This window comes from Leucoraja erinacea, chromosome 37 (assembly GCF_028641065.1).
Source record: "Leucoraja erinacea ecotype New England chromosome 37, Leri_hhj_1, whole genome shotgun sequence".
NCBI classification, from domain to species: domain Eukaryota; kingdom Metazoa; phylum Chordata; class Chondrichthyes; order Rajiformes; family Rajidae; genus Leucoraja; species Leucoraja erinaceus.
In genome coordinates, this window is record NC_073413.1 from 902070 (window position 1) to 924588 (window position 22519).

General features: G+C 48.9%; 1 protein-coding gene across 5 annotated transcripts in view; it reads left to right on the top strand.

Annotated features, from left to right (window-relative positions):
- Window positions 1-22519, top strand: part of sgsm3 (small G protein signaling modulator 3) — a 112574-nt gene that overhangs the window by 80131 nt on the left and 9924 nt on the right. For all 5 annotated transcript variants that reach the window (XM_055662987.1, XM_055662986.1, XM_055662988.1 and 2 more), the window contains 8 exons: window positions 2834-2964; window positions 4639-4794; window positions 7006-7060; window positions 11289-11338; window positions 12628-12780; window positions 15579-15649; window positions 17981-18029; window positions 21261-21346. In XM_055662987.1, the coding sequence (XP_055518962.1) occupies window positions 2834-2964; window positions 4639-4794; window positions 7006-7060; window positions 11289-11338; window positions 12628-12780; window positions 15579-15649; window positions 17981-18029; window positions 21261-21346 (751 nt within the window). The remainder of the gene's footprint in view (window positions 1-2833; window positions 2965-4638; window positions 4795-7005; window positions 7061-11288; window positions 11339-12627; window positions 12781-15578; window positions 15650-17980; window positions 18030-21260; window positions 21347-22519) is intronic.

Sequence of the window (22519 nt, forward strand, 5' to 3'; positions counted from 1 at the left end):
ATCTTATAGAAAACTTACAAAATTCTTAAGGGGTTGGACAGGCTAGATGCAGGAAGATTGCTCCCGATGTTGGGGAAGTCCAGGACAAGGGGTCACAGCTTAAGGATAAGGGGGAAATCCTTTAAAACCGAGATGAGAAGAACTTTTTTCACACAGAGAGTGGTGAATCTCTGGAACTCTCTGCCACAGAGGGTAGTCGAGGCCAGTTCATTGGCTATATTTAAGAGGGAGTTAGATGTGGCCCTTGTGGCTAAGGGGATCAGAGGGTATGGAGAGAAGGCAGGTACGGGATACTGAGTTGGATGATCAGCCATGATCATATTGAATGGCGGTGCCGGGTCGAAGGGCCGAATGGCCTACTCCTGCACCTAGTTTCTATGTTTCTATGTTTCTATAATCAAGAAGTATTTTCCTGAACGCGGTGCCAGGCTCAACACTCCAGTTGTGGCTGAACCAATTAACCACGATCTGTAAGGGTGAGGTTTTTGGGACGGAGCCCTTCTTCAGACAGGGTCGTTTCTTGGCCCGAAACGTCACCCCGTTCCTTGTCTCAAGAGATGCTGCCTGTCCCACTGGGTTACTCCAGCATTTTGTGTCTGTCTTCGGTATAGACCAGCATCTGCAGTTCTTTCCTACACACCTATATAACTATCTACCTTTACCCTCTATTCTTCTCATTCCTCCTCCCACAAGGGGACATTTCAAATTTTCAAGGTTAATTTGCATCTGCCATCATTCCGCCGACCTTTATTCACTTCCCTGAGGACAATTGTCACCAACAAGATTCACCATTTCTCGAAGTTTGCGACAGATGCAAATTTAGAAATATTGACCTCGGCATCCACCCTAATCAGTTTCAGTATAGTTTATTGTTATGTGTACAGTGAAAAGCTTTTGTTGCGTGCTTAACAGTCAGCAGAACGACAAAACATTTACAGTGTATATATACATGATAAGGGGAAAAAGGGGAGAACAGTCTTGCTTCTGTAGAACGCAACACAGCTCCAGTAAAACGTTGTATCCAATACTTCATTCTCACAGAGAGTGGTGAGTGTGGAATTCTCTGCCTCAGGAGGCAGGTTCTCTGGATGCTTTCAAGAGAGAGCTAGATAGGGCTCTTAAAAATAGCAGAGTCAGGGGATATGGGGAGAAGGCAGGAACGGGGTACTGATTGGGGATGATCAGCCATGATCACATTGAATGGAGGTGCAGGCTCGAAGGGCCGAATGACCTACTCCTGCACCTATTGTCTATTGTCTGGCCAACTTGCTACTGATTTCCAGGCTATCGTTAATACATCGGGCCCCCATTTCCAGTGTTCTCGTTAACACACTAGGCTCTCATCTCCTGCGTTCCTTTAATACTGCAGGGCTTCATTTTATGTACTCACATTAAACTCGCCTTTGTTGTGGTCCATTCAGATACAGTTTAGTTTATTGTCACGTGTACCGAAGTACAGTGAAAAGCATTTGTTGCGTGCTATCTAGTCAAAAGGAAAGACAATAATTTCAATCGAGCCATTTACAGTGTTTAGATACATGATAAGGGAATAATGTATAGCGCAAGGTAAAGCCAGCAAAGTCCAATCAAGGATAGTCCGAGGGTCACCAACGAGGTAGATAGTAGTTCAGCACTGCTCTCTGGTTGTGGTGGGATGATTCAGTTGCCTGATAACAGCTGGGAAGAAACTGTCCTAGAATCTGGGGGTGTGTATTTTCACACTTCTATACCTTTTGCCTGATGGGAGAGGGGAGAAGAGGGAGTGGCCTATGGTGCGACTTGTCCTTGATTTATGCTATAGCTTAGTTTAGAGATACAGCACGGAAACAGGCCCTTCCGCCCACCGGGTCCGTGCCGACCAGCGATCCCCGCACAGCTTGAGTATAGAAGCTGGGATGTAATGTTAAAATTGTACAAGGCATTGGTGAGGCCAAATCTGGAGTATGGTGTACAATTTTGGTCGCCAAATTATAGGAAGGATGTCAACAAAATAGAGAGAGTACAGAGGAGATTTACTAGAATGTTGCCTGGGTTTCAGCAACTAAGTTACAGAGAAAGGTTGAACAAGTTAGGGCTTTATTCTTTGGAGCGCAGAAGGTTAAGGGGGGACCTGATAGAGGTCTTTAAAATGATGAGAGGGATAGACAGAGTTGATGTGGACAAGCTTTTCCCTTTGAGAATAGGGAAGATTCAAACAAGAGGACATGACTTCAGAATTAAGGGACAGAAGTTTAGGGGTAATATGAGGGGGAACTTCTTTACTCAGAGAGTGGTAGCGGTGTGGAATGAGCTCCCAGTGGAAGTGGTGGAGGCAGGTTCATTGGTATAATTTAAAAATAAATTGGATAGGCATATGGATGAGAAGGGAATGGAGGGTTATGGTACGAGTGCAGGCAGGTGGGACTAAGGGGAAAAAAATTTGTTCGGCACGGACTTGTAGGGCCGAGATGGCCTGTTTCCGTGCTGTAATTGTTATATGGTTATATGGTTATAAACACTATCCTACACCTACTAGGGACAATTTTTACAAGCCAATTAACCTACAAACCTGTACTTCTTTGGAGTGCGGGAGGAAACCAAAGATCGCGGAGAAAACCCACGCAGGTCACGGGGAGAACGTACAAACTCCGTACAGACAGCAGCCGTAGTCGGGATCGAACCCGTGTCTCCGGCGCTGCATTCGCTGTAAGGCAGCAACTCTACTGCTGCGCCACCGTGACCGCACCAAATGCCGAGGCAGCGTGAGATGTAAATGCAGTCAGTAGAGGGGAGGTTGGTTGTGTGATGGTCTGGGCTACGCTCATGCCTGGTCTCCACCCGCTCTCACCAACAGGGGACAATGACGATGCTGAGGCCCTGAAGGCAAAGAACATCAAGCAGACGGAGCTGGTGGCCGAGCTGCGAGAAGCCATCCTGCAGGTTGCCCGTCACTTCCAGTGCCTCGACCCCAGAAACTGTAGCATCGTGAGTAGATCCAACACAGCAACTGTTCGCACAAAGGGTGGTGGGTGTACGGAACAAGCTGCCAGAGAAGGTAGTTGAGACAGGGACTTTCCAACGATTTAAGAAACATGGATAGGACAGGTTTGGAGGGATATGGACCAAACGCGGGCAGGTGGGACTAGTGTAGCTGGGACGTGTTGGCCGGTGTGGGCATGTTGGGTGGAACGGCCTGTTTCCACACAGTATCATTCAATGATTCTAGGGCAGCTCCCACCTTGCGTGGCCCAGTCACTATCTGCTCAACCACTCGTCAAATTATTATTATTATTATTAAAACTATTTATTATTATTGCACTGCACATCTCCTTTAGGCTTCACCACTCTCACCTTAAAGCTGTGCCCTCTAGTATTTTGATTTTGCACCCTGGGGAAAAGGTTCTGACTGTCTCCTCTATCCCAAATCAATGCTTTGGGTTCAGTTGCCTGGTCTGCATGTGTCTGGGATTGGAGGAACAGATATCATAGATGGGTGGGATAGATAGTTGGGCAAGGGATTGACTAAGCATGATGGTAGGGTGCTGAACTGTAGATTGCAGAACAGTACAGGAACAGGCCCTTCAGCCCACCATGTCTATGCCAAACATGATGTCTGAAGAAGGGTCTCGACCTGAAACCTCAGCCATGATCTGAAGGAAGGGTCTCGACCCAAAACGTCACCCATTCCTCTCCAGACATGCTGCCTGTCCCACTGAGTTACTCCAGCACTTTGTGTCTATCTAAGATGTAAACTAAACAGATCCTCCTGCATATAGTGCAAATCCCTCTATTCACTGTCTGTTCACAGATGTATCTAAATGCCCCGTAAATAAACATTGCTGTCATATCAGCTGATACCATCTCCCCTGGCATTTCCAGACATCTATCACACTTTGTATGAAAAACATTGTCTCATGTATCTCCTTTAAAATGTCCTCCCCTCACCTTAGACCTGTACCTAAAATATTTGACATTTCCACCCTGGGGGAAAAAGACTTCAACTATCTTCAACTTAGATAGGGCTCTTAAAGATAGCGGAGTCAGGGGATAATGGGGGGAGGGCAGGAACGGGGTACTGATTGGGGATGATCCGCTCTATTTCTAAACTTAAAAAAAAGATGATGCCGTCTAGATGAAGGGTCTCAACCCAGGATATCAACGGACCATTTCCCTCCACGGATGCTGCCCGGCCCACTGAGTGTCTCTCGCACTTACTTTACTGCAGAGCAAGATGGCTGCACTTCCGAGATAAACCTCGGTGTTAAATTCCAGAAAGTCTTTTCTACTTCTGCAATGTTTGCTGTAATCTTCTGGACGATGAAGCAAATCATTGGTAGTGCAGTGTGCAGGGTTTAGATTATGCCCACACCTCTGTATCCCCAACTCCATTCCACGTGCAGTGGCTCGCTTGTTGCTGTACCTTCCAAGACCAGGGTGTTTAAGAAAGAACTGCAGATGCTGGAGAAATCGACGGTAGACATAAATGCTGGAGAAACTCAGCGGGTGAGGCAGCATCTATGCAGCGAAGGAATAGGTGACGTTCCGACCCGAAACGTCACCTATTCCTTCGCTCCATAGATGCTGCCTCACCCGCTGAGTTTTTCCAGCATTTTTGTCTTCCTTCCAAGACCAGGGATTGACGTGCCTCCTCCTCCACAGGAACTGACGCCAGATTACTCCATGGAGAGCCATCAGAAGGACCATGAGAACTATGTCGCAGTGTCGCGGAACGGCAGACGCCGGGCCAAAGCGCTCCTGGACTTCGAGCGCCACGATGACGATGAGCTGGGGTTCCGAAAGAACGACATCATCACGGTAGGTGTAAGATGCTGCGACACGTCATAGCGTAATACAGCGTGGAAACAGGCACAACGTGCCCACATGCTCCATCGACACTAGTCCCACCTGCCTGCATTTGACCCATATCCCTCCAAACCTGTACCTGTCTAACTGTTTGCTAAACGTTGGGATAGTCCCAGCCTCAACTACCTCCCCTGGCACCTCGTTCCACACACCCACCACCCTCTGTGTGAAAAAGTTACCCCTCGGATTCCTATTAAATCTTTTCCCTGTCACCTCGAACCTATGTCCTCTGGTCCTCGATTCCCCTACCCTGGGCAAGAGACTCTGAGTGTCTACCCGACCTATTCCTCTCATGATTTTATACACTGATTTTAAGTCGTGCAGAGCCCTGAACAGTGGGAAACATAGCAGATAGCCACAAAGTGCTGGAGTAATTCAGGCAGGGTGAGTGACTCCAGCACGCAGTACTCCAGCATGAGTGGCCCATTGAGTTACTCCTGTACTTTGTGTCTATCTTCAGAATAAACCAGCATCTACAGTTCCTTTCTACAAACCAGAACGTGCAGAACACCTAAGACTGGTTATGCACTTGGTCAGAAGGTCAGGGCTGCACGGTGGCACAGCCGACTATGGGTGCTGTCTGTACGTCTGTACGTTCTCCCTGTGACCTGCGTGGGTTTTCTCCGAGATCTTCGGTTTCCTCCCACACTCCAAAGACGTACAGTTTTAGAGGTTAATCGGCTTTGGTAAATGTATAAATTGTCCCTAGAGGGTGTAGGATGGTGTTAGTGTGCGGGGATCGCTGGTCGGTGCTGAAGGGCCTGTTTCCGTGCTGTATCTCTAAACTAAACTAAAGTGCTGTTACTGTTCAACTAAACTGCCGTTTACTAGAGACATGGTGGAAGCAGTGACCTTGTCACGTTTAAAGAATCACAGAGCCCTGACCTGCTGGGATATGACCATGGTGAGGGAAAGATAGGCCAAGGGCACCGTAGCAAAATACAAAGCGAGGTGGGCAAGCAAGATGTGACAAGGACACAAAGAGCCTCAGAGAAATATGGATAGGTTAAATAAATGGGCAAGAGCATGGCAGATGATGCATCTCTAAACTAAACTAAATAGGAAAAATGTGAGGCTATCCACTTTGGACAGAAAAATGAAAAGAGCCATTATTATTTGAATGGAGTGACACTACAAATATTGGTTGTAAAGGGATCTGAGTGTATGAATGAGTTCTTAGAATAAAGGGGAGGTCATTTAAGACTAAGGTGAGCAAAAACCTTCTTCACCCAGAGAGTTGTGAATTTATGGAAATCCCTGCCACAGTCACTGTCACTGGATGGATTTAAGAGAGAGTTAGATAGAGCTCTTGGGGCTAGTGGAGTCAAGGGATATGGGGAGAAGGCAGGCACGGGTTATTGATAGGGGACGATCAGCCATGATCACAATGATGGCTTGAAGGGCCGAATGTCCTCCTCCTGCACCTATTTTCTATGAAATAGAATAGGTTAGCATGCAGGTGTACCAAGTAATTAGTTTAGTTTAGAGTTATAGCACGGAAACAGGACCTTCGGCCCACCGAGTCCGCACCAACCAGCAATCCCTGTGGGGTAGTGTTAATGTGCGGGGATCGCTCGTTAATGCGGACTCGGTGGGAACAGGCCCTTCGGCCCACCAGCGATCCCCGCACACTAACACTACTCTACACAAACCAGGGACAATTTACATTTAGATCAAGCCGATTAACCTACAAACCTGTACGCCTTTGGAGTGTGGGAGGAAACCGAAGATCTTGCAGAAAACCCATGCAGGTCACGGGGAGAACGTACAGACAGCACCCGTAGTCGGGATCGAACCTGTGTCTCTAACGCTGTAGGGCAATAGCTCTACCACTATGCCACCGTGCCGCCACTAGAAAGGCCAGTGAAACATTAGCCTTCATTGCAAATGTACAGAGTATACAGACGTTGAGGGACAAAGAGCTACATCTGCCGTTCCTTGTGTCTCCACTATATGTGAAGTGGCTGGCGTTGCCGCTGACTACACAAGTTCACTTTATGTGACTACACGTGACGTGAAGCAGCACGCTGTAGGTAAAGTGCTCCGACATCTCGGGTTACCCCTGTGACGCATGTTATTTTGGACCCTGCCGTGTTGTGTTCTTGTTGAGTCTTTGATGCCACCTTTTCCCCGGTAACTGAGGTGGACGCTTGTACCTTTCAGATCATCTCTCAGAAGGATGAGCATTGCTGGGTGGGGGAGCTGAATGGTCTACGAGGTGAGTGCCTCTACAACGCCCTTCAGTCCGGTCGCCCGCGGCAGCACAGCTCTGTAGCTTCACGCTGTACTTCAGTACACGTGACAATAAACAACTGAACTAGATCAAGTGTCATTCTGGCTCAGCAATGACATTGTGGCCAACTTTCAGCTGTGTGCACAAATGGTCATTGTTGGCCCCATCCCTTGCCCCCTCCCCAACCCTCACCCTTGTCGTGTTTTCACCATCCCCCCCCCGACCTCCCCCTTTCCGATACAGTACCATCTGCCCTCAACAGAGGCCTCCCCATAGAAAGACACAAAATGCTGGAGTAACTCAGCGGGACGGGCAGCATCTCTGGAGAGATGGGATGTTTGGGGTCGAGACCCTTCCAGATCCAGAGGTGCTGCCTGTCCCGCTGAGTTACCCCAGCATTTTGCGTCTATCTTCAGTGTAAACCAGAATCTGCAATGCCTTCTTACACACCTCCCCATTCTACCCCTAAGCCCCCAACTCAAAAAACTCAACCCCCCCCCCCGCCCCCCATACTTTCTGTTTGATGAAGGGAAGATAGATAAATCCCCTGTGCTTTATGAGATGCATCGATGCCAGGCATCGGGAGAGGAGGGAGGAGCTGGCTGGGGCTCTGACAATGATTCCCACCAGCACTAAAGCCAGTCTTCAATCATAGAGTGATACAGTGTGGAAACAGGCCCTTCATAGTGATACAGTGTGGAAACAGGCCCTTCATAGAGTGATACCGTGTGGAAACAGGTCCTTTGGCCCAACTTGCCCACACCAGGCAACAATGTCCCAGCTACACTAGTCCCACCTGCCTGCACTTGGTCCATATCCCACCAAACCTGTCCTATTCATGTACCTGTCTAACTGTCATACGTTGGGATAGTCCCAGCCTCAACTACCTCCTCTGGCAGCATGTTCCATACACCCACCACCCTTTGTGTGAAAAAGTCACCTCTCAGATTCCTATTGAATCTTTTCCCCTTCACCTTAAACCTATGCCCTCTAGTCCTCGATTCCCCTACTCTGGGCAACGACTCGGTGCATCTACCCGACCAAATAACTTCAGGCCACATGAGAGCAAGAATCAAGTGAGCGCAATGGGCCCTTCACGACGTCAGCAATGAATGTGAATGGTTATCGTGAAGGTCACATCGGTTGCAGAGCTGGAAGTAAGAGGGATAGGGTTGCTCTGTCAAGGGAGCTCCAGTTTAGTGTCGTATGCATAAGTACGGCAAGAAAATCTTGCTTGCAGCAGCTTCACAGCCACATACACTCAGACAACACACAAAACTCTAGACAGACACAAACTGCTGGAGTGACTCAGCGGGTCAGGCAGCATCTCAGGAGAAAAAGGATGGGTGACGTTTCGGGCCAGGACCCTTCAGCAGGCTGAAGAAGGGTCCCAACCTGAAAACTCACCTATCCCACTATCTGACCCGCTGAGTTACCCCAGCAATTTGTGTCTTTCTTTGGTATAAGCCAGCAGCTGCAGTTCATTCCTGCGCAGAGAAATCATTGTTGGTCTTCTGACGCCAGAGGTTCACCAGCAGATGATAACGGTCGAGATGTCATAGGAGTAGAATTAGGCCATTCGGTCCATCGCGTCTACTCCGCCATTCAACCATGGCTGATCTCTGCCACCTCATCTCATTTTGCTGCCTTCTCTTGACACCCGTTCTAATCAAGAACTCCGCCATTCAACCATGGCTGATCTCTGCCACCTCATCTCATTTTGCTGCCTTCTCTTGACACCCGTTCTAATCAAGAACTTTGGCCTGCCTACTCTGCCTAACTCTGCCTTAAAAATATCCACTGACTTGGCCTCCACAGCCCTCTGTGGAAATCAGTTCCACGGATTAACTACCCTCTGACTAAAGAATCTGCGTGGCATAGGTGTCAAGGGCGTTTCATATCATACTGGCAACGGGACAATGAAGTTCTCTCTTGCCTCTCCCTCTCCCTCTGGCAGCTCATCCCATATCCCCACCAGTCCATCGTCTTCCCTTTAGAACTTCCCACTCTCAACTTAAACCTATGTTCTCTAGTTTTGGAAAAGGAGAGTGTGATTAAGGATAGACACAAAATGCTGGAGTAACTCAGCGGGTCAGGCAGCATCTCTGGAGAGAAGGGACAGGTGACCCTTCGACGCAAAGAAGCATCAGCAGTGTGAAGAAGGGTCTCTCTCTCAGATGCTGCCCGACCCACTGAGTTCCTCCAGATTCCTCAGCCATTTTGTTTTTTTCTCCAGATTCAAGCATCTGCAATCTCTTGTGTCTCCCTCTAGTTTTAGTCTCCTCTCAGACGCTGGAGTAATCGCCAAAATTGGGTGATGATTTACAGCACGTCGTTTTTTTACATAGTTATCTCCTCACAGTGCTTGTTCCCTGGTGAGGATAGTCTTCCTTTCATGCGAGAAGTTTCGTTTTAGTTTTAGTTTAGAGATACAGCGCAGAAACAGGCCCTTCGGCCCACCGAGTCCGCACCCACCAATGATCCCCGCACACTAACACTACCCTACACACGCTAGGGACAATTTACAATTTTACTGATGCCAATTAACCTCCAAACCTGTACGTCTTTGGAGTGTGGGTGGAAACCGGGGCACCCGGAGAAAACCCACGCAGGTCACAGGGACAATAGACAATAGGCGCAGGAGTAGGCCATTCGGCCTTTCGAGCCAGAGAACGTACAAAGTTCGTATAGACAGCACCCACAGCCAGGATTGAACCCAGGTCGCTGGCGCTGTGAGGCAGTAGCTCTATCACCGTGCTACCCTACACTTGATTTTGCTCATTCTTTAAATAAACGTTCTCCTCTCGGCAAATTGAGAGCTTGTGCAGAGCCCAGTCATGCACGACCTACCTCCCTTGGCCGATATCAGAGTCAATGGGCAAAGTGTCCCTCAGTCCCACAGACTGCAGGCACACAGATCTTCACACGACGCTCCCCTTCCTCTTTCCCATAGTCCTGCCTCACTCCCACCCTCACACATACTCCTATCAGGCCTTCCCCCCTCCCGTCTCCCATTCACCAGCACACGCATTCTCTCTCAGCCTGGCTATCTGTACTAACGATACACACAAAAAGCTGGAGTAACTCAGCGGGTCAGACAGCATCTCTAGAGAAAAGGAATGGGTGACATTTCGGGTTGAGACCCTTCGTCAGACCTATTCCTGTTCTCCAGAGATGCCGCCTGACCCGCTGAGTTACTCCAGCTTTTTGTGTCTATCTTCGGCTGTTTTTTGTGTGATCGACTGAGCTACATCCACAACCCTCCGTGATTTCTCCCGGTCTTGGACAGAGCAATAGCCAACCCAATCTGTGATGCATCCTGATAGGATGCGTTCTGCGTTGCCGTGCATCTGTAGAAATCGCTCAGAGTCCGAGGAGACATTCTGAATTTCCTTGGTCTTCCGAGGAAGTAGAACTAATGAACGGGGAAAGACAACAGTTACAAGCAGGATTTTCTTTGTACCTGTATCTCACCGTACTTGTGTATATGACGCATGGCGGCACAGTGGTGCAGTGGTAGAGTTGCTGCCTTACAGCGCCAAAGACCCAGGTTCGATCCTGACTATCAGTGCTGTCTGTACGGACTTTGGACGTTCTCCCTGTGACCGTGTGGGTTTTCTCAGTTTCCTCCCACACTCCAAAGACGTGCAGGTTTGTAGGTTAATTGGCTTGGTATAAGTGTAAATTTCCCCTAGTGTGTGTACGATAGCATTAAGAGCCTGTACCACTTCCACGACCTAATTCACAACCTTTTTTACTCGTGGACATTTTTCATCATGTTGAAAAATGCCCCGACCTACTTGATGCCACGAGTACCTACGACTAGCATCACGACCTGCTACGACCTACCTACGACCTCCTACGACCTTGTATGAGTCAAGGGCAAACTCGGCAGAGGTCGTGAATTGGGTCGTGAAAGTGGGACAGGCCCGTTATTGTGCGAGGATCGCTGGTCGGCGTGGACTCGGTGGGCTGATGGGACAATTTCCGCGCTGTATCTCTAAGATTTAAAACTATGACTATAATCTTGACTTGAGGTGGATAGCTCACAGCAGATTGTGGGTGAGGGAGGATCTGCTGCTGTGGTAGTCAAACACAGGACTAATGTCCCAGGCGTGATGAAGCATTTCATGCACTGCTGGTTATGGACATGGGATGCCAGGACGTTGTGTTCGGTGTTGCTAAATTCATCTCTGACCTTTCCTTCCAACAGGCTGGTTTCCTGCAAAGTTTGTGGAGATCCTGGATGAACGGAGTAAAGAGGTGAGCTGACTGCTGGGTGGCGGTGGGTGTGTGGAACAAGCTGCTACAGGAGGTAGTAGAGGCAGGGACTAACCCAACGTTTAAGAAGCAGTTAGACTGGTACATGGACAGGACAGGTTTGGTGGGATATGGATCAAAGGCAGGCGGGTGGGATTAGTGTAGCTGGGATATGTTTGGCCGGTGTGGGCAGGTTGGGCCGAAGGGCCTGTTTCAATGCTGTATCACTCTGTGACTATGTTGGTAGATTCACATTTGTGTGCCAGGCACCTGGACACAGTTGTAACTACAACCTCATGCACAGGTGCAGTTCCTACCCTTCCAATGTCGAGAAAGACTTTGCTAGTGGCCCTGCCCTTGTCGATCCCATTGATCAGCTAGAAGATTGACACATGGTGCTGGAGTCACTCAACGAGCCAGGCGGCATCTCTGGAGAAAAAGGATGGGAGACGCTTTGAGTCAGGACCCTTCTTCAGCCCGTGGGTTAATTGGAGGGGATCAAGGAAATGTTTCGTTGATTTCTATGCCCTTGGAAGTGAACATTTCCACACATTCTGCTCTGTTTATTAAGCTGAGGTCAGGCATTCCAGATAGTGAAAGGCCTGGGTAGATGTGGATGTGGAGAGGATGTTTCTACTCGTGGGTTGAGGACCAGAGGCCAGAGCCTCAGAATAAAAGGATGGTCCTTTAGCAAGGAGATGAGGAGGAATTTCTTTAGTCAGAGGGTGGAATTCAATACAATACAATACAATACGATAGAACTTGATTTTTCCCAGGAGGTAAATAGATCTGGCAACATTCATACAAACACAAAATACATGAAACATGAAATTAAAGTGACGAGTGGAAAGGCTTGGGGGATGTGCAAAGATTGGGGGTGGGGGAGGGGGAGGGGTGTCACTCAGTCTACCCCACGACAGAAGGGGGAAGAGTTGTGAAGTTTAATAACCACAGGGGAAAAGGATCTCCTGTGGCGTTCTGTCCTGTCCAATTCCTTGCCACAGACGGCTATGGAGGCCAAGTCATTGGATATTTTTGAGGCTGAGATGGATAGGTTCTTGATTAGTGCGGGTGTCAGGGGTTATGGGGAGAAGGCAGGAGAATGAGGTTGAGAGGGACAGATAGACCAGCCCTGATGGGCCGAAATCTGGTCCTATCACTAACGAATGTATGCATCATGTGTGCGTACTGTATTCCGTAAAGTGCTGCGCTATTCATCGCCATGTTTCCCACGCATTCTCGCTTTGGTGTGTCTCACATGCTGACAGGGTGATTTGTGTTCCTGCCTGCAGTACTCGATGGCTGGAGATGATTCGGTATCGGAAGCCATAACAGACTTGGTGCGGGGCTCGCTCTGTCCGGCTCTCAAGGCGATATTTGAGCAGGGTCTGAAGAAACCATCCATCCTTGGTGGGCCCTGTCATCCCTGGCTGTTCATCGAAGAGGTAACGGCACCTCACCCGCTTTCCAAAAATCTCCATTTGTCAATTTACACTACAAACCAACTGACTCACATGGCTATCTGGACTACACGTCTTCCCACCCTGCCCCCTGTAAAGACTCCATCCCAATTCCTCCGCCTACGCCGCATCTGCTCCCAGGATGAGACGTTCCACACCAGGGCATCAGAAATGTCCTCGTTCTTCAGGGAACGGGGATTCCCCTCCGCCACCATAGATGAGGCTCGCACCAGGGTCTCATCCATACCCCGCAACACTGCTCTCTCCACCCATCCCCGCACTCGCAACAAGGGCAGAGTCCCCCTAGTCCTCACCTTTCACCCCACCAGCCGGCAAATACAACAAATAATCCTCCGCCATTTCCGCCACCTCCAACGTGACCCCACCACTCGCCACATCTTCCCATCTCCCCCCATGTCTGCCTTCCGCAAAGACCACTCCCTCCGCAACTCCCTTGTCAATTCTTCCCTTCCCTCCCGTACCACCCCCTCCCCGGGCACTTTCCGTTGCAACCACAAGAAATGCAACACCTGTCCCTTCACCTCCTCCCTCGACTCCATTCAAGGACCCAAGCAGTCGTTCCAGGTGCGACAAAGGTTCACCTGTATCTCCTCCAACCTCATCTACTGCATCTGCTGCTCTAGATGTCAGCTGATCTACATCGGTGAGACTAAGCGGAGGTTGGGCGATTGTTTCGCCGAACACCTCCACTCAGTCCGCAATAACCAACCTGAACTCCCGGTGGCTCAGCACTTCAACTCCCCCTCCCATTCCCAATCCGACCTCTCTGTCCTGGGTCTCCTCCATTGCCAGAGTGAGCAACACCGGAAATTGGAGGAACAGCACCTCGTATTCCGCCTGGGTTGCTTGCGTCCGGATGGCATGAACATTGAATTCTCCCAGTTTTTGCTAGCCCTTGCTGTCTCCTCCCCTTCCTTAACCCTCGAGCTGTCTCCTCCCATCCCCCCGCCCTCGGGCTCCTCCTCCTCCCTTTTTCCTTCCTTCTCCCCCCCCCCACCCCCCCATCAGTCTGAAGAAGGGCTTCGGCCCGAAACGTCGCCTATTTCTTTCGCTCCATAGATGCTGCTGCACCCGCTGAGTTTCTCCAGCATTTTTGTGTACCTGTCAATTATCTCGCACTGTTTTTGTTTAAGTAAACAAATGTAGTATTTAGTACCGAGTACAGAAGTTGGGAGGTCACGGTGTGAGATCGTATTTAGAGTGTTGTGTTCTGTTTTGAGCACTCTGTTTAGTTTTAATCGTAATCGAAATTGGTTATTATTAATTTATTAGCCAAGTGTGTTTTGCGACACACAAAGAATTTGATTTGCCATACAGTCATACCAAAGAGAGCAACAAGGCACACAACAACATAAACTTCCACCACAGCGGCTCCACTACATTCCCCACTGTGATGGAAGGCAATAGTCTTATCTTCTATCCTCCTTTTCTCCCGTGGTCGGAGCAGTCGAACCATCTGCAGTCGGGGCGGTCGAAGCTCCCGAGTCGGGGCGGTCAAAGATCCTGCGACTTGGAGTCGGTCCCTAACCAGGGAACGCGAGCTCCACGATGTTAAGTCCGCAGGCTCCCGATGTCGATCCCCGGCAAGAGTCCGCCAGCTACACGATGTTAGGCCGCAGTGTGGACGGAGATAAAAAGTCGCATCTCCGTCAAGAAAAGAGATTAAAAAAATTCCCCCCACCCCACACAAAATGCAAAACTAAAGGTACACTAAAACACACATTTAGTAATAGACTAAAAACAACAAACAAGAAAAATACGAGACAGGCCGTTGGCCGAGGCTGCCATTGTTCGGCCTCACCTACTGGTTTTAGTTTTAGAGATACAGTGCAGAAACACCGACCAGCGATCCCCGCACATTAACACTATCCTACACACCCCAAGGACAATTTACACATACACCAGGCCAATTAACCTACAAACCTGTACGTCTATGGAGTGTGGGGGAAAACCGAAGATAGTCAGAGTCATAGCGAGAGATACAGGGACTCTATTCCTTGGAGCGCAGGAGGATGAGGAGTGATCTCGTAGAGGTGTATAAAATCATGAGAGGAATAGATTGGGTAGATGCACACAGTCTCTTGCCCAGAGTAGGGGAATCGAGGACCAGAGGACATTGGTTTATGGTAAAAGGGAAATGATTTAATAGGAATCTGAGGGGTAACTTTTTCACACAAAGGGTGGTGGGTGTATGGAACAAGCTGCCAGAGGAGGTAGTAGAGGCTGGGACTATCCCAACATTTAAGAAACAGTTAGACAGGTACATGGATAGGACAGGTTTGGAGGGATATGGACCAAACAAGGGTAGGTGGGACCAGTGTAGCTGGGATATGTTGGCCGATGTGGGCAAGTTGGGCTGAAGGGCCTGTTTCCACGCTGTATCATTCTGTGACTATAAATTATGGCCAGACAATTAATTTTATTTTTCTTCTTCTCTCCTCTCTGCTCCTCCCCCATCTTCCTTGTTCTCTTTTCTGTGACTTTTTATCCCCTCATCCCTTCTTCCTTCCCCCTCTGTGTTTCCCTCTCCCTCTCACTTTCCTCATCGTCTCCACACTATCTGCCCCAACATATCTCCGCTCCTCTCTTCTCACTTCACTTGTTCTCCTCAACTATTTTCATCTTCCCTTTTTGTCCCCCATCTCTGCACCGCATATTTTCCCTTATTGCCCCCTCTCATCCCTTCCCCCTCTTTGAATACTGTCCTTCTGATTCTCCTCTTGCTCCACCATGTATGCCATCACCCACCCTTCATTACCTAGGCTGCCGGGAAGGAGGTGGAGAGAGACTTTGACTCGGTGTATTCCCGGCTGGTGCTGTGTAAGACATACAGGTACGCGATACTCAATTTGTTTCATTAGTAAAACGAACCAAGGTCTACTAAGGTCTAGGAACGGACTGCAGATGCTGGTTTAAGCCGAAGATAGACACAAAAAAACAGGCAGCAGGAGAGAAGGCACGGGTGGCGTTTCAGGTTTGAGACCCTTCTTCAGACCCAAAACATCACCCGTTCCTTCTCTCCAGAGATGCTGCCTGTCCCGCTGAGTTATTTTGTGTCTATCTTCGGCTTAAACCAGCATCTGCAGTTCGTTCCTACACATAAGGTCTATTTCTGTATAATGCATGTTTTGCTGTGCTTACTTTGAGATTGTTTGATGGAAGAACATTAAATAATCTGCGGGTTTATTTCTTTCCATTGTTACATGCACTGTACAGGATCACTGTACAAGTTGCTGTCAGTGTGACCACAGGCCAAGTTGTTATTTTAATATCTGTAGGAAGGAACTGCAGATGCTGATCTACCCGAAGGTAGACATTAAATGCTGGAGTAGCGCAGCGGGACAGGCAGCATCTCTGGAGAGATCGAATGGGTGATGTTTCACAGGGCGGTGGAGGCAGGTTCTCTGGATGCTTTCAAGAGGGAGCTAGATAGGGCTCTTAAAAATAGCGGAGTCAGGGGATATGGGGAGAAGGCAGGAACGGGGTACTGATTGGGGATGATCAGCCATGATCACATTGAATGTCGGTGCTGGCTCGAAGGGCCGAATGGCCTATTGTCTATTGTCTATTGTTTCGGGTCTGAAGAAGGGTTTCGATCAGAAATGTCACCCATTCCTTCTTTCCGGAGATGCTGCCTGTCCCGTTGAGTTACTCCTGCATTTTGTGGTTATCTTAGGTTTTTATCTAATAGAAATCGAGTGAACCCTCGTTATAACGGACCATTGTCCGTTGTTGCCGATTGTTCACTACAACCGAGTACGGTATTATCATCTCATGTAGTTGTAACAAAGAACTGCAGATGCTAGTTAATACACTAAAGAACACAAAGTGCTGGAGTAGCTCAGCAGGTCCAGCTGTATCTCTGGAGAACATGCATAGGTGATGTCGGGACCCTTCTTCCGACGGATTCAGTCTGCTGAGATACAGCACGGAAACAGGCCCTTCAGCCCATCGAGTCTGCACCGACCAGCTATCCCCGCATACTAACACACTGGGGACAATTTACATTTATCCCAAGCCAATTAATTCTGAAGGGGGGTTTCGACCCGAAACATTGCCTATTTCTTTCGCTCCATAGATGTTGCCGCACCCGCAGAGTTTCTCCAGCACTTTTGTCAACCTACAAACCTGCACGTCTTTGGAGTGTGGGAGGAAACTGAAGATCTCGGAGGAAACCCACGCAGGCCACAGGGAGAACGTACAAACTCTGTACAGACAAGCGCCCGTAGTCAGGATCGAACCCGGGTCTCTGGCGCTGTGAGGCAGTAGCTGCACCGCCGCGCCAGCCTGCCGCCCGAGTTACTCCATCACTGTGTCCTTTCACCGTAAATTAACCTGATGAAAGCGCTATCCCCACAGGGCTACAACGCGAGGCACAACAACAGCCGTGTCAGCCGGACTGCAGGGTGGGTGACGAAAGGCTCGCTGGGGCACCCTGTGAGCTGAGGGTGGCAGTGGAAGCCAGGGCTGTAAGCAGAGGGGAGGCAGTGCGAGCTAGGGTGGCATGAGCAGGCCCATCCGCTATGTCCAAATCCATTATAAAGGGGTCCGTTAAAACAAGGGTTTACTGTACCAGTACTGTATTGTGGGGTACCCTGACTTTAAATTAGACAAGCAATTAGTACAACCAAAGACTTCACACAGATTAGACTGCAGCTTCTGTCTGTACGGAGTTTGTACGTTCTCTCCGGGACCGCGTGGGTTTTCTCCGGGTGCTCCGGTTTCCCCCCCACATTCCAAAGACGAACAGGTTTGTAAGTTAATTGGCGTTGGTAAAATTGTAAATTGTCCCTAGAGTGTATAGGGTAGTGTTTGTGTTTGCTGGTCGGTGCGGACTCGGTGGGCTGAAGGGCCTGTTACCGCGCTGTATCTCTAAACTAAATGTAGAACACTAGAGATGAAGTGTTAGTAAATGGGATGAATGAGTGTGTGTCAGGGCTGGGCCCTGGCTGGGCCTGAGCTCCCTGTGTCACTGCTGGTTGCGCCTCAGGAGGGAACCGTGAGACAAACACGCAGCCCGAGTTGATTCCGTGACCGTGTAGGTTTTCTCCGGGAGCTCTGGATTCCTCTCCCACACTCCAAGGACATACAAAGGTCTGCAGAGCCTGTTTCTGTGCTGGACGCTGCCATGGGTGCATCACATAATGGACATTCATTCTTGCAGGTTGGATGAAGATGGAAAGGTGCTGACCCCTGAGGAACTTCTGTACAGAGTGAGTAACGGGGCGGAGGGGAGCGATGGAGGGAGGGGCCGATTTCTGAGCAGGGGGGGGGGGGGGGGTTCTGACCTTGGCAAGGGATACATACGGCAGAAGTGGGATTTGTCAACGAGTTTCCTCGGGGGTGGGGGTGGGGGAGGTGCGGGAGACGGAGGAGAAGAAGGGACGTGAGGCTGGACGGAGGTGCAAAGTTGTTTCCCGGTCAGACACAAAATGCTGGAGTACCTCATGCAACGTTTCAGGAGTGGGGACCGTTCTTCAGACCCGTCCCAACCGCCATCTGTCTGAAGAAGGGACTCGACCCCGAAACCTCACCCATTCCTTCTCTCCAGAGATGCTGCCTGTCCCGCAGAGCATTGTGTATCTATCCGGTGTAAACCAGCATTTGCAGTTCCTTCCATCCATGATGTCCAGAGATGCTGCCTAACCCGCTGAGTTACTCCAGCACTTTGTGTGTTTTTTTAATGTAAAATCGGCATCTGCAGTTCCTTTTGTCTCCATTAACTGGTAACCCTCGAGTAAGCCCGCACCCGCCCAATGCCACGCTGACATTCTCTTTTATATCCACTGTGTATCGGTTCTTGCAGCGTCATTTTGCCCTCTATATCCCTGGATTTTCATGGTCAGACTGAGCGCCCCCTTACATTATTATCAAGCCGACATCTGATTACGACTTGATGTTCTCACAGCTACTCTCACTCCCTCCTTCCTGTACTGTAGAGGCGGGGTAGGAGCCAGACATCTAAGGGCGGCACAGTGGCACAGCGGGTAGAGACAGTGCCTCACACTGCCAGAGACATCCGCGTTTGATCCTGACCTCAGATGCTGTCTATGTGGAGTCATCACGGAAATAGGCCCTTTGGCCCAACTTGGCCATGCCAACCAAGATGCCCCATCTACACTCGTCCCACCTGCCCACATTTGGGCCCATATCTTCCTATTCATCAGCCTGTACAGATCTCTTTTAAATATTTAGATAGTTAGATAGAGCTCTTAAAGATAGCAGAGTTAGGGGATATGGAAAGGAGGCAGGAACGGGATACTGATTGTGGATGATCAGCCATGATCACATTCAATGGCGGTGCTGGCTAGAAGGGCCGAATGGCCTACTCCTGCACTTATTGTCTATTATCTATTTAAGAGAAGAAGGTTCTCGACCCGAAATGTCACCTATTCCTTTTCTCCAGAGATGCTGACTGACCAGTTAAGTTACTCCAGCTTTTTGTGTCTGTCTTTTAAATGTTCTTATAGTACCTGCCTCAACTACCTGCATTGGCAGCTTGTTCTAAATACCCACTACTCATCTTAAAACATGTCCCCTGGTCCTCAAGTCCCTTATACTGAATGAAAGTCTCTGTGCATTTACCCTATCTATTCCCCTCATGGTCCTATACACCTCTGAGATCACCCCTCATCCTCCTGTACTCCTGTACTCAAGGAATATGGTCCTCATCTGCCCAACCTCAACCTACAACTCAGTTTTCACCTTCTCCCTGTCAACGCGTGAGTTTCCTCCGGGTGCTCCAGTTTCTTCCCACGTTGCAAGGACGTGCGGGTTTGTAGGTTAATTGGCCTCTGTAAATTGCCCCTAGTGTGTCGGGAGTGGATGCGAAAGTTGGGATAACAAGGAACTAGTGAGTGTTAAGCATAATCGACGGGCAGTGTGATCCAGAGGGCCTGTTTCCATGTTGTATTAAAGTTATTTTCAAAGTGAGAATTGACAAAGTATGGACAAAGAGGTTTGAGGTCCAGCATACGAGTTAGGGAAGTTGGCAGGAATTCAGACGTAGTAATTTTCTGATATTCCCAGTAGTCCACACCTACGAATATAGAAATAGGATTTAGTTCAATAATAGAAACATAGAACATAGAAAATAGGTGCAGGAGGAGGCCTTTCGGCCCTTCGAGCCAGCACCGCCATTCATTGAGATCATGGCTGATCGTCCCCTATCAATAACCCATGCCTGCCTTCTCCCCATATCCCTTGATTCCACCAGCCCCTAGAGCTCTATCTAACTCTCTCTTAAATCCATCCAGTGACTTGGCCTCCACTGCTCTCTGTGGCAGGGAATTCCATAAATTCACAACTCTCTTGATGGAAAAGTGTTTTTCTCACCTCAGTCTTAAATGACCTCCCCTTTATTCTAAGACTGTGGCCCCTGGTTCTGGACTCGCCCAACATTGGGAACATTTTTCCTGCATCTAGCTTGTCCAGTCCTTTTATAATTTTATATGTTTCCATAAGATCCCCCTCATCCTTCTAAACTCCAGTGAATACAAGCCTAGTCTTTTCGATCTTTCCTCATATGACAGTCCCGCCATCCCAGGTATCAATCTCGTGACCCTACGCTGCACTGCCTCAATCACAAGGATGTCCTTCCTCAAATTAATAACATGGTGCTTATGTTTGACAACAGAATTTCCATTATTGTAATTCCCTGTGCGGCATGGTGGCGCAGCGGTAGAGTTGCTGCCTCACAGCGCCAGAGACCCGGGTTCAATCCTGAATACGTGCGCTGTCTGTACGGAGTTTGTATGTTCTCCCCGTGATCTGCGTGGGTTTTCTCCGAATGCTCCGGTTTCCTCCCACACTCCAAAGACGTACAGGTTTGTAGGTTCATTGGCTTGGGTAAAACATTATAAATTGTCCCTAGTGTGTGTAGGACAGTGTTAGTGTGCGGGGATCGCTGGTCGGTGCAGACTCGGTGGGCCGAAGTGTCTGGTTCCACGCTGTATCTAAAACACATATCTACCACTGGAAGTTTATTTTGTGAGAAAAAGAGTACTAAAATAAGGGATGATAATTTGAATTGTTTTTCCCAATTAAAATCCTAAACGGCTAAATGAAGATGAGCCACTGTCTTAGTTTAGTTTCGAGATACAGTGCAGAAACATGCCCTTTGGCCCACTGATTGCCACTGATCTGCGATCCCCGCACACTTTCACTATCTTACACACACTAGGGACAATTTACAATTATCCCGAGCCAATTTACCTACAAACCTGTACGTCTTTGGAATGTGGGAGGAAACCGAAGATCTCGGAGAAACCCCACGCAGGTCACAGTGAGAACGTGCAAACTCCGTACAGACAGCGCCCGTGGTCAGGATCGAACCCGGGTCTCTGGCGCTGTGAGGCAGCAACTCTACCGCTGCACCACCGTGCTGCCCTAAATCCTTGTCCGAACCTCTGGTTCCATCAGTGCTAGCTCTGGTTTTCTTTCAGGCTGTCCAGTCGGTGAACATGAGTCACGACTCTGCACACGCCCAGATGGATGTGAAGTTCCGATCGCTGATCTGTGTGGGACTGAAGTAAGTGAAAGTCTCCACTCTCCTCTCCATTGTCCTATCCCTTGAGGCTCGGAACCAGGGTCACACAAAGAAATACTTAAAGGCTCAATGTGATGGCTCAGATGAAACACAGCTTTAAGATCAAGAAGGGATTTGTTGAAAATACTTTGAGGAAATAAGCCATCTCAGGGCAATAAACCTGATGTAATAAACCCCCGTCCACACTTCACTCTGTCTCCGAGAAGCTGTCAACATGATCATAGACTTGTCCCACCCTGGTTGTTCCTTCTTCTCCCCGCTCCTGACCAGCAGACGGTACAGAAGCTTGAAAATGACCACCAGCAGACTCGAGAACAGCTTCTTCCCCTCCGTTATCAGGTCAGGCTTCTGAACGGTCCTTCCGTAAGCTAGGGAGGGCACTGTTCATGCTAATTGGTGAGAGGAGCAGAATTTGGCCATTCGGCCCATCAAGTCTATTCCGCCATTCAATCATGGCTGATCTATCTCTCCCTCCTAACCCCATTCTCCTGCCTTCTCCCCATAGTCTCTGACACCCATACCATTCAAGAATCTATCTACCTCTGCCTTAAAAATATCCACTGACTTGGCCTCCACCGCCTTCTGTGGCAAATAATTCCACAGATTCACCACCCTCTGACTAAATACATTTCTCCTCATCTCCTTCCGAAAAGTACATCCTTTAATACTGAAGCTATGACCTCTAGTCCTAGACTCTCCCACTAGTGGAAACATCCTCGCCACATCCACTGCCCAGGCCTTTCACTATTCGGTAAGTTTCAATGAGCCCCCCCCACCTCATTCTTCAAAATTCCAGCGAGTACAGGCCCAGTGCTGACAAACGCTCATCATAGGTTAACCTACTCATTCCTGGGATCATCCTTCTAAACCTTTCCATCTCAAACTTACCCATTCTCCCCATAACCCTTGACTACTATTCAAGAATCTGTCAATCTCTGCCTTAAAAATTTATCTGCATTAAAAAACTGCCCGATTCACCTCTACCCCATTTCGGACATTAAACTGTGTCTCTGGAAATGTTTCTCTATACTCTGTATCTTTTCCTTTGCTCTACCTATTGTACTTGAGTTTGACTAGATTGTATTTATGTATCGTGTTATCTCATCTGTTTGGATAGATAGTAAGCTTTCCACTGTACCTCGGTACACATGACAG